This window comes from Oryctolagus cuniculus, chromosome 1 (assembly GCF_964237555.1).
Source record: "Oryctolagus cuniculus chromosome 1, mOryCun1.1, whole genome shotgun sequence".
Taxonomy (NCBI): Eukaryota; Metazoa; Chordata; class Mammalia; order Lagomorpha; family Leporidae; genus Oryctolagus; species Oryctolagus cuniculus.
In genome coordinates, this window is record NC_091432.1 from 144947611 (window position 1) to 144966267 (window position 18657).

At 46.3% G+C, this 18657-nt stretch overlaps 1 protein-coding gene across 6 annotated transcripts in view; it reads right to left on the reverse strand.

Annotated features, from left to right (window-relative positions):
• Positions 1–18657, reverse strand: part of LOC100357796 (putative serine protease 47) — a 45845-nt gene that overhangs the window by 13845 nt on the left and 13343 nt on the right. Inside the window, exon 5 of one of the 6 annotated variants that reach the window (XM_002708295.4) lies at positions 17488–17962. The exons of the other annotated variants lie outside the window; for them this stretch is intronic. Coding sequence (XP_002708341.2) covers positions 17648–17962 — 315 coding nt within the window. The 3' untranslated portion in view covers positions 17488–17647. Of the gene's footprint in view, positions 1–17487; positions 17963–18657 lie in introns of those variants that run through there. 6 annotated transcript variants of the gene reach the window in all.

An 18657-nucleotide genomic window follows, 5' to 3' on the forward strand; every position in this document is an offset into this window, starting at 1 on the left:
AAATTGAAAGAATTTGTTGCCACTCGTCCAGCCCTGCAAAAAATGCTTAAAGATGTGCTACACACAGAAACACAGCCATGAATACGAAAGAAGGTAAAGGGAGAAAACCTACCAGTAAAAGATCACAGGAAGCTCAAAGCATATACTAGAAAATATCTTTGGGAAAATGGTAGGGCAAAGTCACTACTTATCAATAGTCACATTGAACGTTAATGGACTTAACTCTCCAGTTAAAAGGCACAGACTGGCTGAATGGATTAAAGAACAAAACCCATCTATTTACCGCCTACAAGAAACACATCTTTCCAACAAAGATGCATGCAGACTGAAAGTGAAAGGTTGGAAAAAGATATTCCATGCCAACAGAAACCAAAAAAAAGGAGGTGTAGCCATATTAATATCAGACAAAATAAACTTTAACACAAAAACTGTTAAGAGAGACAAAGAGGGACACTATATAATGATTAAGGGTTCAATTCAACAGGAAGATGTAACTATTATAAATGTATATGCACCTAATTACAGGGCACAGGATAATTTAAAAGGTATGTTAAGGGACTTACAGGGAGATTTATATTCCAATACAATAGTACTGGGGAACTTCAATACTCCACTCTCAGAAATAGACAGATTATCCGGACAGAAGATCAACAAGGAAATAGCAGATTTAATCGACACTATTGCCCAAATGGATCTAACAGATATCTACAGAACTTTCAATCCTACAGCTAAAGATTTTACATTCTTCTCAGCAGTGCATGGAACTTTCTCTAGGATTGTCCACATACTAGGCCATAAAGCAAGTCTCCGCAAATTTAAAAGAATTAGAATCATACCATGTAGCTTCTCAGACCACAGCGGAATGAAGCTGGAAATTAGCAACTCAGGAATCCCTAGAGGGTATGCAAACACATGGAAACTGAACAACATGCTCCTGAATGAATACAGGGTCATAGAAGAAATCAAAAGAGAAATCAAAAACTTTCTGGAAGTAAATGAGGATAACAACACAACATATCAAAACTTATGGGATATGGCAAAAGCAGTGTTGAGAGGAAAGTTTATAGCAATAGGTGCCTACATCAAGAAATTGGAAAGGCACCAAATAAATGAGCTTTCAGCGCATCTCAAGGACCTAGAAAAACTGCAGCAAACCAGACCCAAATCTAGTAGGAGAAGAGAAATAATTAAAATTAGAGAAGAAATCAACAGGATTGAATCCAAAAAAATATTACAAAAGATCAGCCAAGCCAAGAGCTGGTTTTTTGAAAAAATAAACAAAATTGACACCCCATTGGCCCAACTAACTAAAAAAAAGAAAAGACCCAAATCAATAAAATCAGAGATGAAAAAGGAAATGTAACAACAGACACCACAGAAATAAAAAGAATCATCAGAAATTACTACAAGGACTTGTATGGCAGCAAACAGGGAAAACTATCAGAAATGGATAGATTCCTGGACACATGCAATCTACCTAAATTGAACCAGGAAGACATAGAAAACCTAAATAGACCCATAACTGAAACAGCAATTGAAACAGTAATAAAGGCCCTCCCAACAAAGAAAAGCCCAGGACCAGATGGTTTCACTACTGAATTCTACCAGACATTTAAAGAAGAACTAACTCCAATTCTTCTCAAATATTCAGAACAATCGAAAAAGATGGAATCCTCCCAAATTCTTTCTATGAAGCCAGCATCACCTTAATCCCTAAGCCAGAGAAAGATGCAGCACTGAAGGAAAATTACAGACCAATGTCCCTGATGAACATAGACGCAAAAAACCTCAATAAAATTATCTCCAATAGAATACAACACATCAGAAAAATCATCCACCAGACCAATGGGATTTATCCCTGGAATGCAGGGATCGTACAACATTCGCAAATCAATCAATGTGATACACCACATTAACAAACTGCAGAAGAAAAACCATATGTGTGGGGAGCAATCCGGACTAGACTAAGTTACTCGAATTAGGACTTATTCTATGCATCTGCTCTCCCACAATATGGCGCTGGGAGAGAAGTAAACAGCTTCCGCACAGCTGCCTCCAGTTCAACCAATTAACTGTAGGACTTGCTCCTGATTGGAGAGCAGCGTACTCAGCCGAGTTGGGATTGGCGGAGGAGGACTATAAAGGAGGAGAGAGACGGCATGCACCAGGAACATCTATGGGGAACATCTAAGGGAACCCGTGCAGCCCCCGAGAAGAGCCGGCCGGCAGTGTGCCGCTCCCCTGCGGAAGTGGGGAATGCGGCCAGGGGGAACTGCCCTTCCACGGAGGTGGAAGGGATAGTAGCCAACCCGGGAAGAACCAGCAGCAAACCCGGGGAGGGCCGAGCAGAGAAAAGAACAGCGCAGGGTCCCGTGTCGTTCCTCCACGAAGAGGGGGAGCGACATAATGGTGCCGTGACTCGGATATGAAGCCTAGGCAGGGTTTAGTGTCGTTCCCCCATGAAGACGGGGAGCGACATAATGGTGCCGTGACTCGGATAGGAAACCTGACTCGGATAGGAAACCTGACTCGGATTAGGAAACCTAGGACGGATAGAAAACTTAGGAGGGAAGAAACGGGAAGAACTAGGGAAAATATCGGAGAGAGAAACTAGCAAACAGCCTAGGGAAAATATCGGAGAGAGAAACTAGCAAACAGCCTAGGGAAAAGCCGGACGAAAAAGGAGCCGGAAGAAGCTATTGAAAGCCTAGGCATAGACTCGGATACGGACTACGGGGGGAAGCTGGGAGGAATCTCTAAGGTCGAAAGCGAAAGTGAAAGCTAGAACAAACAGACTCGGACGCGGACTGTGGGGAGAGGCCAGGAGAAATGAGGGAGGAGTATTGTTGGAAGAAAGCTTGGGGAAACATACCGGGTAGAGAAAAATGTTAGGGAAATTGAAGCCGCGGGGGGCAGGCCGAGGCGGAAACGAAAGCCACTTTGGGGTTCTCAAGTTAGCCCGGGAATAGGGGGCGAAAAGTTGAAACCAGAAGCTGAGACGCAAGCCAGATTGGGATCCGTCTGATTAGCCCGGGGAGCAAAGGACGGGAAGCCAAATCGTGGGGCGGAGACGTGAGCTGGGTTGAATTCGCCAGGCTAGCCCGGGGAACTTAGATTGAATCCTAGTGGCGGAGACGCAAGCTACGCTGTGTCACTCGCGGAAGCCGCCGCGTGCAGAGAGCACGGGGCGTGAATAGATAGGGAACGGGGCTGGCGTAGGCCGTGGTGCGGACGCGAAGGGCGTGGAGACCGCGGAGCGCGGAGCCAAGCCGCGCAAAGCCGGGAAGCCGCGCAGATGAGGCGCGGGCTGAAGCGGCTCAGAGCCGGCGAGGTGCGGAGAAGCAGCCTCGGGGCGGAGCCCGCTGGCGGGGCGAGGCGCCGGGAAGCGGCGCAGAGCCGGGAACCCGCCGGCGGGGCGAGGTGCCGGGAAGCCGCAGGGATAAGAGAAACAGAAGTTTTAGAAGTAAAGTGAGAGAAATAGGAATGCTGGCAGACAGAAGTAAAATGGGAGAAATAGAAATGCCCGGAGATAGAGAAATAGAGAAAAATAAGGCTTCCCCACAATGCAACAATTAGGAGGCTTGGATTCGGTCTGCCTGATTTAAGGCGGTAAGCGCCAGCAAAGCTCGACCAGAGTATGAGCTGCAGGTCACCGAAGATAGGCACAAACCAACACTAATAAGTCTCCCCCACAATACGGCAATGAGAAGGCTTGGATTCGGTTTGCCTGATAGGTTTTGTAAACACCTGCAGGCAGTTCTAGCAGAGCAGAGCATGCGCTGCAGGGCACCGAACACAGGCACGCATCAGCGCCTAAAAACCTCCTCACAATGGCGAAGAGAGGACCCGGATTCGGTTTTCCTGATTGATAGGACTTGTAAGAGCCTGTGGCAACGCTAGCAAGTAGAGCAGAGTGTATGCCGTGGGACACCGAAGACAGGCGCGTATCAACGCTAAAAAATAAAAAGAAAGGGGGATCTGTGGGGAGCAATCCGGACTAGACTAAGTTACTCGAATTAGGACTTATTCTATGCATCTGCTCTCCCACAATATGGCGCTGGGAGAGAAGTAAACAGCTTCCGCACAGCTGCCTCCAGTTCAACCAATTAACTGTAGGACTTGCTCCTGATTGGAGAGCAGCGTACTCAGCCGAGTTGGGATTGGCGGAGGAGGACTATAAAGGAGGAGAGAGACGGCATGCACCAGGAACATCTATGGGGAACATCTAAGGGAACCCGTGCAGCCCCCGAGAAGAGCCGGCCGGCAGTGTGCCGCTCCCCTGCGGAAGTGGGGAATGCGGCCAGGGGGAACTGCCCTTCCACGGAGGTGGAAGGGATAGTAGCCAACCCGGGAAGAACCAGCAGCAAACCCGGGGAGGGCCGAGCAGAGAAAAGAACAGCGCAGGGTCCCGTGTCGTTCCTCCACGAAGAGGGGGAGCGACATAATGGTGCCGTGACTCGGATATGAAGCCTAGGCAGGGTTTAGTGTCGTTCCCCCATGAAGACGGGGAGCGACAATATGATTATCTCAATAGATGCAGAGAAAGCATTCGATAAAATTCAACACCCTTTCATGATGAAAACTCTAAGAAAATTGGGTATAGAAGGAACATTCCTCAATATAATCAAAGCAATTTATGAAAAACCCACAGCCAGCATCCTATTGAATGGGGAAAAGTTGGAAGCATTTCCACTGAGATCTGGCACCAGACAGGGATGCCCACTTTCACCAATGCTATTCAACATAGTTCTGGAAGTGTTAACCAGAGCCATCAGACAAGAAAAAGAAATTACAGGGATACAATTGGGAAGGAAGAAGTCAAACTATCCCTCTTTGCAGATGATATGACTCTTTATTTAGGGGATCCAAAGAACTCTACTAAGAGACTATTGGAGCTCATAGAAGAGTTGGCAAAGTAGCAGGATATAAAATCAATGCACAAAAATCAACAGCCTTTGTATACACAAGCAATGCCATGACTGAGAAAGAACTACTAAGATCAATCCCATTCACCATAGCTACAAAAACAATCAAATACCTTGGAATAAACTTAACAAAGGACGTCAAAATCTCTACAATGAGAATTACAAATCTTAAAGAAACGGAAGAGGATACCAAAAAATGGAAAAATCTTCCATGCTCATGGATTGGAAGAATCAACATCATCAAAATGTCCATTCTCCCAAAAGCAATTCACAGATTCAATGCAATCCCAATCAAGATACCAAAGACATTCTTCTCAGATCTGGAAAAATTATGCTGAAATTCATGTGGAGACAAAAGAGACCTCGAATAGCTAAAGCAATCTTGTACAACAAAAACAAAGCCGGAGGCATCACAATACCAGATGTCAGGACATACTACAGGGCAGCTGTTATCAAAACAGCATAGTACTGGTACAGAAACAGATGGATAGACCAATGGAACAGAATAGAAACACCAGAAATCAATCCAAACATCTACAGCCAACTTATATTTGATCAAGGATCCAAAACCAATCCCTGGAGCAAGGACAGTCTATTCAATAAATGGTGCTGGGAAAATTGGATATCCACGTGCAGAAGCATGAAGCAAGACCCCTACCTTTCATCTTACACAAAAATCCACTCAACGTGGATTAAAGACCTAAATCTATGCCCCAACACCATCAAATTATTAGAGAACATTGGAGAAACCCTGCAAAATATTGGCACCGGCAAAGACTTCCTAGAAAAGACCCGGGAGGCACAGGCAGTCAAAGCCAAAATCAACTATTGGGATTGCATCAAATTGAGAAGTTTCTGTACTGCAAAAGAAACAGTCTGGAATGTGAAGAGGCAACTGACAGAATGGGAAAAAGTATTTGCAAACTATGCAACAGATAAAGTGTTGATAACCAGAATCTACAAAGAGATCAAGAAACTCCACAAAAACAAAACAAACAACCCACTTAAGAGATGGGCCAAAGACCTCAATAGACATTTTTCAAAAGAGGAAATCCAAATGGCCAACAGGCACATGAAAAAATGTTCAGGATCACTAGCAATCAGGGAAATGCAAATCAAAACCACACCAGTTAGAATGGCTCACATTCAGAAATCTACCAACAATAGATGCTGGAGAGGATGTGGGGGAAAAGGGACACTAACCCACTATTGGTGGGAATGCAAACTGGTCAAGCCACTATGGAAGTCAGTCTGGAGATTCCTCAGAAACCTGAATATAACCCTACCATACAACCCAGCCATCCCACTCCTTGCAATTTACCCAAAGGAAATTAAATTGGCAAACAAAAAAGCTGTCTGCACCTTAATGTTTATTGCAGCTAAATTCACAATAGCTAAGGCCTGGAATCAACCCAAATGCCCATCAACAGTAGACTGGATAAAGAAATTATGGGACATGTACTCTATAGAATACTATACAGCAGTCAAAAACAATGAAATCCAGTCATTGGCAACAAGATGGAGGAATCTGGAAAACATCATGCTGAGTGAACTAAGCCAGTCCCAAAGGGACAAATATCATATGGTCTCCCTGACTGGTTACAACTAACCAAGCACCAAAAAGGAAACCTGTTGAAGTGAAATGGACACTATGAGAAACAATGACTTGATTAGCCCTTGTCCTGATTGTCAAGGAACAACTTAATACTTTATCCCTTTTAGTATTTTTTTTTGTTCTAGTTAATACTATTGGTTGAACTCTGTAATTAACACACAATTAATCTTAGGTGTTTAAATTTAACTGAAAAGTAATCCCTGTTAAATATAAGAGTGGGAATAAGAGAGGGAGGAGATGTACAATTTGGGACATGCTCAATCAGACTTGCCCCAAATGGTAGAGTTAGAAATGTGCCAGGGGATTTCAATACAATCCCATCAAGGTTGCATGTACCAATGCCATCTCACTAGTCCAAGTGATCAGTTTCTGTTCACAATTGATCATAATGATAGGTCTAAGAGTCAAAGAGATCACATAAACAAGGCTAGTGTCTGCGAATACTAATGAATAGAATCAAAGAGGGAGAGATCAATCCAACATGGGAAGCGGGATACACAGCAGACTCATGGCAGATGTCCTAAACAGCACTCTAGCCTCAGGATCAGCCCTTAATGCATTCGGATCTGGCTGAAGAGCCCATGAGAGTATTTTAGGCATGGAAAGCCAAGACACGCTGGGGGAAAAAAAATTTAAATGAAAGATCTCTGCGAGTGAGATCCCAGTAGAAAGAACGGGCCATCAAAAAAGGAGGTATCTTTCTCTGAAGGGAGGAGAGAACTTCCACTTTGACTATGACCTTGTATAAATAAGATCAAAGTTGGTGAAGTCAAAAGCCCTCCATAGCCTTGGCAACTCATGACATGAGCCTGGGGTGATTACTGACGCCATAAATAAGAGTGTCAATTTGTTAAGTCAACAACAGGAGTCACTGTGCACTTACTCCTCATGTAGGATCTCTGTCCTTAATGTGTTGTTCAATGTGAAGTAATGCTGTAACTAGTACTGAAACAGTATTTTACACTTTGTGTTTCTGTGTGGGTGCAAACTGATGAAATCTTTACTTAATATATACTAAATTGATCTTCTATATATAAAGATAATTGAAAATGAATCTTGATGTGAATAGAATGGGAGAGGGAGCTGGAGATGGGAGGGTTGCAGGTGGGAGGGAAGTTAATGGGGAGAAAAAGCCATTGTAATCCATAAACTGTACTTTGGAAATTTATATTTACTAAATAAAAGTTAAAAAAAATAAAATTCTTTGATTGAAAAAAAAAAACCCTAAATAAAGACAATATCAAAACACTCATATCCCCTGAATTCCTGCAGTCACCAGGACACCCGCAAACACACCACGCTTCCAGATACCCCCCCCCTCACGTGGTCAAATAAGAAAAGTTACATCCTCAAACACACACTGACCTCCAACGCCCACGAATACACACACATCCGGTGGACATTAAACGGCACTGGAGTAACATGCGCAGCACGCAAGTTACCACCGCACGACGGACAACGGCCTTTACTAAAAACTGCACGCACGCATGTGATTCTCACACAGCGCCTTCGTGGAAAGATGTTCGCCGAAGTCCTGCATCTTCCGCCAACCTAGGCTGGCAAGGCGACCACGATTCACCAACCCTACCCTGGCAACGCAGGTTTCTCAAGTCCCGAGGAAGTCCGCCCAGCCTCTGCCTTGCTCAGAGCGCTAGCGACACCGACGGGACACTCCGAGGGTCCCCTGGGAATGAGGGCCCCCTCACGTCCCGTCAGGCATCGCGGAGCACGGGGAGCGCCCGGGGCCGCGCGGGCCCACGTCCACGGTGCAAACGCGCGCGCCCACGGAGGGCGCCGGGCCGCACAGGGCAGCGTCTCCGCGCAGACCGAGGGTGCGAGCGCCCCAGGGCCTAGGGGACGCGCGGTAACTGCTCGGGACCTGGTATCCTTGACCTCCTTGTGGGTAAGGGGCGCTCAACGCCGCCGAGAGCGCGAACCCACGCTCCCCTCGCGCCTGCGCATCCCCTGGGCCCCAACGCCGCAAGGGACGCTGGGAGACGTTAGAGGAGACCGCGTCCGCGCCGAAGCCGCCCCACCACCACCACCGCCAGGACATGCGCATGTGCGCGGGGTGTGCTAGGAAGTTGTGTGAGGGCCTACAGCCGACAGGACGAGTCCTCCTGGAATCGCCATGACCGTCCCTCCGTTAACTAGCGCGTCTGAAACGACCCCAGATGGTTTGGAAGAGGGCAGACGTCCACCCAGGCACGCGCACCCCAGGGAAGGGCTCTTCCCAGGGCTGCACCCTAGAGCGCGGTCCCCTGCACTGGGGTCAGCGCTTGCAGCCTCTCCAGACTGCAGGTCTCCCAGGCTTGTCCACGCCTCCCACAAACGCTGCCTCCTTTCTTCCCAGTCCGCCTGGGTTCCATGGAAGAACAGTCTGGCCAAGAATTTTAGACCTGAAACACTGAGGGACTCGGGCTCCTGGCTCCGTTCTTAGTTATTCCTAAGGCATTTAATGTACTTGGGAAATTTAATACACAGGTTTTTAAATATCAATTTGCAAATGTTTTCGTTAATAATTTGTTACTCCCATGTGTAAAACTTGACAATTTGAGCCGCTTAATGTCTATGTACCAGGTAGTATAGAAATTTTACAACAATCAGTTAAGTGTGTGAGTGAAAACAATGGCCTCATCAACCCTGCAATATTAAATTATTGCTTGAATCCCATATAAGTTTGCCCTGTGATGAAAATTTAAGTCTTTGAGAAGAGTCTCAAAGTCGTTTGTTTCTTTTAGGTACATGTCTAGCTGTTTTTTATTTCTAGTCCCACGATCTTCCTTCAATTGCTCTCATTTAGTCCACTGAACATCTTGGTAGAGCTGTTCCGAGTGCCTTGCAGACAGAATAAAAACACTGTTGCACATAAACCTGAGGTCTGAAGCTCCTTTCCGCTGGTTTGCTCCCCAGGTCACCTCAAAGACCAGGCATAGGCCAAGCCAAAGCTGAGGGTTGGGAGCTGGGAACCTGGAATTCATTTCCGGTCTCCCCAGTAGGTGGCATGAACCTAGCTACGAGCCATCATGTGCTGTCTCCAGGGTGCACGTTCGCAGAAAGCTGGGAGAAGAGCCAGTTATCACAGGCAGTTCCTCCAATTCAGAACGGGGACATGTTGCCCACTAGACCCAGTGCCTTCCCTAGAATATGTGGGATTTTTATGAGTGATAGAGCCTCTTGCCCTAAGTATCTAGCCTACAGGAGAGAGAAAGCAACCAGACGAGTGATACCTTCATTCTGAGCATCAGTAAAATTAATGGTTTACCTGAAACTGAAAGCATTTTCAAAAAAAATTGAATATAAACTTTAAGTTAATGATGTACACATCACAAGAAGTTCCTCTGGAAAGGAAAATGGTGGCTGTTTCATGGGAAGAAGCCTGTTTCTACATACTCCATTCAAGTTTTGAAATATACAAAATTTTTTCATGTTACAATATTAATGAAAAGCATTTAAAAAAGAAAAATTATACATTTAACAACAAACACTGTCAGCACCAAAAAAAGGGGTGGTGGGGATTTCTGGGTCAGTCTGTATGCTTTAATATCATTCTTTGATGCACTGTGGCTTTCCATCAAAGGGGATCAAAGGTCAGATTTTCCTCTGGAGAATGCAGATTTCAGCAGAGGACAGTATCTGGGGATATAGGACCTATTTGTGGATACAAGAAGTATTTGGGGATAATAAGGCTTCATTCAGCACCCACATGGGAGACCAGGAGAAGCACCTGGCTGCTGGCTTCGGATCAGCACAGTGCGCCGGCCGCAGTGGCCATTGGCGGGTGAACCAACGGTAAAGGAAGACCTTTCTGTCTCTCTCTCACTGTCCACTCTGCCTGTCAAAAAAAAAAAAAAAAAGACTTCATTCAGGATGAGTGCACATGCTGCAATCCATCACTGATCTGCTGATACTCTGACCACCTTATCTCCCTAAGCATGTTATGAATTTGTAATTCAATGAGAAAGTACAGCCAGCGTTCAATTTAGTTGAGAGCCTATTTCCACAGGTGGGAAGCAGGCTGGGCAAGGTTTATTGACACGGAATGGAAGTAAAGGCAGTGCCAAGTACAGTCTTAGTGCTAGAAATCAGAGAAACAATTTAACATTGCCTAAACGAGCTATGCTGCCACTGTACAATTTCAAGAGAACTTAAGATTGGCTATGGCCCACGAGCCAGAACCCTCATGGAATGTCCACCAAATCCCCTCTTCTGCTGCCCCTTCCTGACCAGAGAAGCCTGAGCCCCACATTCCACTCCTGCCATTGGACCCTGAGCCTCCAGCTCAGGGTCTGGGTCCTGAACTTGAGTTTCCTCGTTGTGGATGCTGCCAGCCAGCTGTGGCGAGTGCCCAACCTGCAGAGGTGGCATCAGAACAAGTAAGTCTGTAGGGGTGGGGGTCTGTAATAAGACTCCCTGCTCTTCCTCTGATCACCGGAAACTCACATTTGACATCTCCCCTAGGGAAACTGATTGGCCTGAAGTAGAGGGAAGACAGAGCCCTGCAGATCCACAGGACATCTTATCTGGGGCGGCTCTGGAAGCCCATGTTGCATGGACGCTGCTTAGAGGAAGGGTCCCTACAGGTGGAGCAAGATGCTCCGGGGAGAATGTACTGATCAGAAGAGACGGAGCACATGGGTTGGAACTTTCTAAATGGAGGAGACAGGTCACCTCACCCTGGGTTTGTGGAGAAGAGAGGACAGACAGGATTCTGGTGGAGGCAGAGAGAGGACCTAAGCTGGTCCTTACTCCAGCTGCATGGACCATCCCCTTGAAGTGGTTCAGAGGGTGTTGACCTGGGTGTCCTAGATATTAGGAAGCTGTGAGAACATGGGCTTAGCTGGGAAGCTGATTGGTGGGAGCGCTTCACTCTCACCCACTCTGCAGTGACATAGCCTCAGAAATGAGGCTGCGGATTCCCCCACTTCCATGGTCCAGAGCCTCCCAGCTCCTCCCTGCCCAGTGCTGGTTCCTTTCAGTGCAGGAGACGTCTGGATCCACCAGAGACAACGGCTGTCGGTTTATGTCAGCAAATATAGGGTTTGACTTCCAAAACTTGGATTGCACTGTTCTCCCTGTGGTGGAAACACAGTTCCTTCGTTCACATCATCCTCTTTACATCTCATAGTGGGAGCCTCTGCCCAGGATTTGCCATAAAGATGAAGGTGGCACAGATACTCACATCCTCACATCACAAGCAGGCACAGCTGGGCAGCGTGATTGGTTTTCCAGAGGAAATTTCAGTGATCGCTGTTTTTCCGACTTCCTTTATTTTTATAAAACATTTTATTTATTTGATTGGCAGAGTGACAGAGACGGAGAGACAGAACAAAGAGTGAGTTTGAGATAGAAAGAGAGATCTTCCATCCATGGGTTCATTCCCCAATTACTTGAGATAATCAGTGCTGGGGTAAATCAAAGCCACCATCAACTACTAGGGACCCATCATGGATGACAGGAATCCAAGTACTTAGGCTGCCTCCCAGGCACATTAGCAGGAAGATGGATCACGAGAACAGTGTAGCCAGTACTCAAACCAGCTGCAATATGGAGTGTAGCATCCAGAGTTACAGCTCAACTGGCTGTGCCTCAAAAATCACCCCTGTTTTCATAGTAAAGTAAGGAAGGAGAGTAGCAATTAGGAAGGTTATTTTTATACGTGAGGACACAGATCTTGATCCTTAGACACATGTGCCCTGTGCCTTGTTGTCATTAACTGGGCTCTGTGTGGTTCCTAGATAGGGATGTGTGCCAGGACACTTTGTCCCATGCTCCCTGGCTCACGCCTGCTGCTTCCTGGGCCTTCACTTGCCATCACTGACAACACAAAGAAGGATACCAGAGAGTTTACATTTCCTTCAACCAATTCTTTTTTTTTTAGATTTATTTTATTTATTTGAAAGACTGAGTTACAGAGAGAGGGAGAGAGGTAGATCCAGGGAGAGAGAGAGAGAGAGAGAGAGAGAGAGAGAGAGATGTATTCCATCCACTGGTTCACTCCTCCAAATGACCGCAATGGCCAGAGCTGAGTTGATCCGAAGCCAGGAGCCAGGAGCTTCTTCCAGGTCTCCCATGCAGGTTCAGGGGCCCAAGGACTTGGGCCATCTTCCACTGCTTTCCCAGGCCACAGCAGAGAGCTGGATCGGAAGTGGAGCAGCTGGGATTCAAACCCACACCCTTATGGGATGCCAGTGCTGCAGGCCGGGGCTTTAACCTGCTGCACCACAATACCGGCCCCTCAACCAATTCTGATCTGACCTATTAGCAATGTTGAAGGTCCTAGACACCTCCCCTGGCAGGTAACATTCCCTGGTCATTCTAACCCTAAGCAGGCATCAGTGACTTGCAAGGACAGGACTTCAGGATCCCAACATCTACTTACCAGTCTTGTTTCTGGGGAACATAGCTTCTGGAGTGGCCACAGAACCACAAGTCCCTGCAATCAAGGGTAGCCAGTATATGCTCCCCATGGTTTTAGCAGTGCCCTGAGAAGTCCTGCCCACTGAGTGGGATGAATTACAGCAATATCCTGAAGGCTTTCAGGACTATGGCTGAGGAGAGCTTTTTTTCCAGACCTTTGTTTTCTTCTGCTAGGGTTCTCTATGAAAAGTGTCAGTTAAAGAAGCCTGAGGTGTGGTCTGGATACAGTGTTGTGAACCTGCTGGTTTTATCTAGGCCAGTTGGGCATTTGGCCTGTTAGCTTTACAAGTCTGCTAGCCTCCTACTGAGTACTGAGGAGCACATGGCTCCAAGTCATCAGTCCTGATCAAGGACTAGGGAGATGCCTATGATGCTACCCAGGTGACTTCAGTGACACCCTGGGGAGACTCTAGAGGCAGTGAGAGCTGAGTGTTTCAATCTCTAGTTGAGAACTGGTGAACTTGGAGGATAGCCTCTGGTGAAGACTTCTCAACTAGAGGAACAGAGCCTGAAGTTCACACAGAGTCATTTGCAAACTGCCACACTGCCCCGTCCAAGTGCCCTCAGCTGTTGAGATGCTCCTGTCTTCCCCCAGTGACAACAGGGAACAAGAGCCCTCCCCCCTAACTGCAGGTTCCCCTACTCCATTCACTCCTTTCCTTTGTCTCCACAGCATCTCCAGGGCTGGGAACAGTTACGTATCAGTAGTCAGCCTGAATGTAAATGGCCTCAACTCTCCAGTGAAAGACACAGAATGGCTGAATGGATTGAAAAACAAAACCCCTCTATTTGCTGCCTATAAGAAACACATCTCACCAACAAAGATACATGCCAACTAAAAGTGAAAGGATTTAAAAAGATATTCGATGTTAACAGAAACTAAAAATGAGCTGGAGTAGCCATGCTAATAGGAGACAAAAGACTTTAACACAAAAACTGTTAAAAGAGACAAAGAAGGGCATTATGTAATGATTAAGGGTTCAATTCAACAGGAAGATGTAACTATTATAAATGTATATGCACCTAATTACAGGGCACCTGCCTATTTAAAATAAATGTTAAAGGATCTAAAGAAAGACATAGACTCCAATACAATAGTAATGGGGACTTCAATATCCCACTTTCAGCAATGGACGGATCTACCAGAAAGAAAATCAGCAAGGAAACAGCAGATTTAAATTACACTATAGACCAAAAGGACCTAACAGATATCTACAGAACTTTTCATCCTACAGTTGCAAAATACACATTCTTCTCAGCAGTGCAAGGGCTTTATCTAGGATTGACCACATACTAGGCCATACACCAAGTCACATCAAATTCAAAAATCAAAATCATACCTTGGATCTTCTCAGACCACAATGGAGTGAAGCTAGAAATCAGTAACTCAGGAATCTCTAGAACATATGAAAATACATGAAGACTGAACAACATGCTCCTGAATGAACAGTGGGTCACAGAAGAAATTGAAAGAGAAATCAAAAGATTTCTGGAAATAAATGAAGACAACAACACAACATATCAAAACATATGGGATACAGCAAAAGCAGTGTTAAGAGGAAAGTGTATAGCAATTAGTGCCTACATCAAGAAATTAGAAAAGCACCAAGTAAATGAGCTATCAATGCATCTCAAAGATCTAGAAAAACTACAGAAACTGCAGCAAACCAAACCCAAAACAAGCAGAAGAATAGAAATAATTAAATTTAGAGAAGAAATCAACAAAATCGAATAAAAAAAACAATACAAAAGATCAACAAAATGAAGAGCTGGTTTTTTGAAAAGATAAGCAGAATTGACACATCATTTGCCCAACTAACCAAAAAATTAATAATCTCAATAAAATTAGAGATGAAAAAGGAGAATGTAACAACAGAAACCACAGAAATAAAAAGAATTATCTGAAATTACTACAAAGAGCTGCATGCCAACAAACTTGGAAACCTAAAAGAAATGGTGAGATTCCTGGACACATACAACCTACTTAAATTGAGCCATAAAATACAGATAACCTAAACAGACCCATAACCAAGATGGAAACTGAATCAGTAATAAAGTCCATCACCACAAAGAAAAGCCCAGGACTGGATGGCTTCATTGCTGAATTCTACCAGACATTTAAAGAACTAACTCTAATTCTTCTCAAGTTATTCAAAACAATTGAAAGGGAAGGCATCCTCACAAATTCTTTTTATAAAGCCAGCATCATCTTAATTCCTAAACCTGAAAAAGATGAAACAAAGAAAGAGAATTACAGGCCAATTTCCCTTAAGAACATAGATGCAAAAATCCTCAACAAAATTCTATCCAACCAAATCCAACAACACATCAGAAAGATCATCCACCTGGACCAAGTGGGAATTATTTATACCTGGTATGCAAGGATGGTTCAATATTCACAAATCAATCAACACGATACATCACATTAACAAACTGCTCAACAAAAATCATATGATTATCTCAATAGATGGAAAGAAAGCATTTGATAAAATACAACACCCTGGCCAGCACTGCAGCTCAATAGGATAATCCTCCACCTGCGGCACCAGCACACTGGGTTCTAGTCCCAGTTGGTCATAGATTTAGATATTTAATCCATGTTGAGTGGATTTTTGTGTAAGGTTTAAGGTAGTGTTCTTGATTAATACTTATGCATGTGGAAATCTAGTTTTCCCAGCACCATTTGTTGAAGAGACTGCCCTTGCTACAGGGATTGGTTTAGCTTTGGTCAAATATAAGTTGGTTGTAGATCTCAGTAGCCTAGTGAGCCGTGGCACTGGCCGAAAATGAATCTTAAGAATGGGACTGGCAAGGGAAGAGGCAGGAGGAGGAGGGGTGGGAGTGTGGGTGGGAGGGTGCGTATGGTGGGAAGAATAACTATATTCCTAAAGTTCTATGAAATTTGTATTCCAGGGCCAGCACTGTGGCTTAGCAAGTAAAACTACAGCCTGCAGTGTCAACATCCCATATGGGCACCAGTTCGGGTTCTGGCTGCTACACTTCTGATCCAGCTCTGTGCTATGGCCTGGAAAGCAGTAGAAGATGGCTCAAGTCATTGGGCGCCTGAACCCATGTGGGAGACCTGGAAGAAAAGCTCCTGGCTCCTGACTCCTGGCTTCAGATTGGCACAGCTCCAGCCATTGCAACCAACTGGGGAGTGAACCAGCAGATGGAAGACCTCTCTCTCCTCTCTCCTCTCCCTCTCTTTCCCTCCCCCCCCCCCTGTCGCTCCCCCTCTTCGCGGAGGAACGACACTAGACCCTGCGCTGTTCTTTCGTCTGCTCGGCCCTTCCCGGGTTTGCTGCTGGTCCTTCCCGGGTTGGCTGCCAATCCTTCCACCTCCGTGGAAAGGGCGGCTCCCCCTGCCACTTTCCCCACTTCCGCGGGGGAGCGGCACACTGCCGGCCGGCTCTCTCGGGGGCTGCTCAGATGTTATCCGGATGTTCCCTTTAGATGTTCCTCGTGCATGTTGTCTCTTTCCTCCTTTATAGTCCTCTTCCACCAATCCCAACTTTGCTACCCACACGCCGAGTATGCTGCTCTCCTCCAATCAGGAGCAGGATCAGCTCCTGCAGTTTATTGGTTGAACTGGAGGCAGCTGCGTAGAAGCTGTTTCCTCCTCTCCCAGCACCATATTGTGGGAGAGCAGATGCATAGAATAAGTCTTAATTCGAGTAACTTAGTCTAGTCCGAGTTGCTCCCCACATCTCTCTCTCTCTCTCTCTCTCTCTCTCTCTCTCTCTCTCTCTCTCTCCTCTCTGTGTAACTCTTTCAATTAAAATAAAATAAAACTTTAAAAAATCTGTATTCCTTAAAAAATAAATTAAAAATATTTTAATAAAAAAGAAAGTGATGCCCACCTCCAGCCATGCATTGTGTGGATACCAGAGGCAGGAACTGTACTGCCTGTATCCAAGACAGGAGGAATTAAGTCCATGGGAGGATGATGATGAAAGACATTGACAGCATATCACACTTCTGCAGATATGGGCTCTGGTGAGAAAAGTTATGAGACTTGACTCAAGACCATACCTCTGAGCACTGCTGGCCTTCACCTCTGCTCTTTGCCTGGGCTCAAGGCCTCCTCCATTTGGTTCCAGCCCACATTCCAGCCCCCATGTCCATCTGCCAGTCCTTCAGTCCCAGGCCAGGTTCCTAGTCCTCATGACATGATCCTAGACCCCAGTTGTGCTTAATCACTTTGTGTCCCAGGTACTTCCCTCCCACCTGGCTCCACTGGAACCCAGCCCTCCCTTCACCAAACCTTAAAAGCGCTGCTTCTATGCTTTGAGGTAGCCTTTGACCCCCTGCACTATAGACCCTGAGTGCTACATCTCACTCCCGCTGAAGGACTAGGTGCTCCAGTGGCAGGCAGCATCTATGAATGCAAAGTTGTAGCTTTCTACACAATGGGGCCTCTTAGTGTCCCCCCACACTCCTGTCCTCCTCCTGGGAGCCCACACTTGAAAGTCTTCCTGTGAAGTCCAGTTTGCTGACCCAAGTGTTGAGGATCAGGAATGCTCAGAAGAAGGGCAAGGCAGCTATTTTATTTGACTTAATTTGATTTTGCCAAGCTTGGTTTGGGGGTGGGCAGAAAAGCCAAAGGGCAAGAAACGATTTAGAGAAACAGGTGGTTGCAAGCACAGACTGGTACATGGCATGAAAGAAGGTGCTGAATGCCCCCAGGTCACATCAAGGCTTTCTGGGAGGCCCTGAGGATAAATGACAGCAGAAGCCAGGTCTGTGCAGCCCTGAGGGCTGTGTAGGGTCCAGGTGAACCAGCTGCCCTCACAGGCAAGGAAGAGTAGGTGTAGGATGGAGTAGATGCTGGGTCTGGGGAAGATGTGAGCCGTTTGATCCCGTTAATCCAGTCGACGAAGTAGGAGACCCTGGTGAAGACGCTGGGGTAGACAGGGTGCCGGCAGTCCAGACCCCAGCTGGCCAGTCCCACCAGCACCCAGGTGTTGGGAAGGTGGCAAACAAGGGGGCCCCCAGAATCACCCTGTGGAAAGAGAAGGGAGGTATCACTGGGGACTGAGCAGATTGGAGAAACCATGTGACAAGATCTGGGGATCTGTGACTGTCCCTCCACTGCAGGGCTCAATTGCAGCCACATCAGACCAGACTCAAAGGTGGGACTTTGGATTCAAACACCAACAAGCTCCTGAGCTGACCTTGATGGTGGCTGATCCCACATTTGAATCTATCAGCGGTTTTCTCCACCCACACTCTGCATGCCCACCGAGGACACTGCCAGAGGTCTGGAGGGATTGTTGTATGTACAGAGCCCGAGAGGAGGTGAGTGTGTGAGCACAGTGGCCAGCAACCGCCTCTGTACAAGGCCTAGATACTATAAACATGAGCTCCCTCCACCCAGGTCCCTTTCCTTTCTTGCTCTCTGGGCCTGCAGTGCTCCCTCAGCCTCTTAGCTGTGGATCTTTAGAAAACCCCTATGCCCAGGCCAGGTGCAGACAACCCACATCAGTGTGAAGGATCTCTAGAAAGCTGCTGTGGGGCACTGGAGTCATGAAATTCTGCCTGGGCAGGGTCATCTCATCAGAAGCCCTATTTCCTGGGCCAAAAGTAGGGCCAAAGAAAAGGTTTGCCCTCAGGATGGACAGCAGGGCTATGGCCAGACCATCTGTCCTTCTTTCCATTGTGCAGGTTGAACATTGGATCCTGGTGACAGATGCTGTT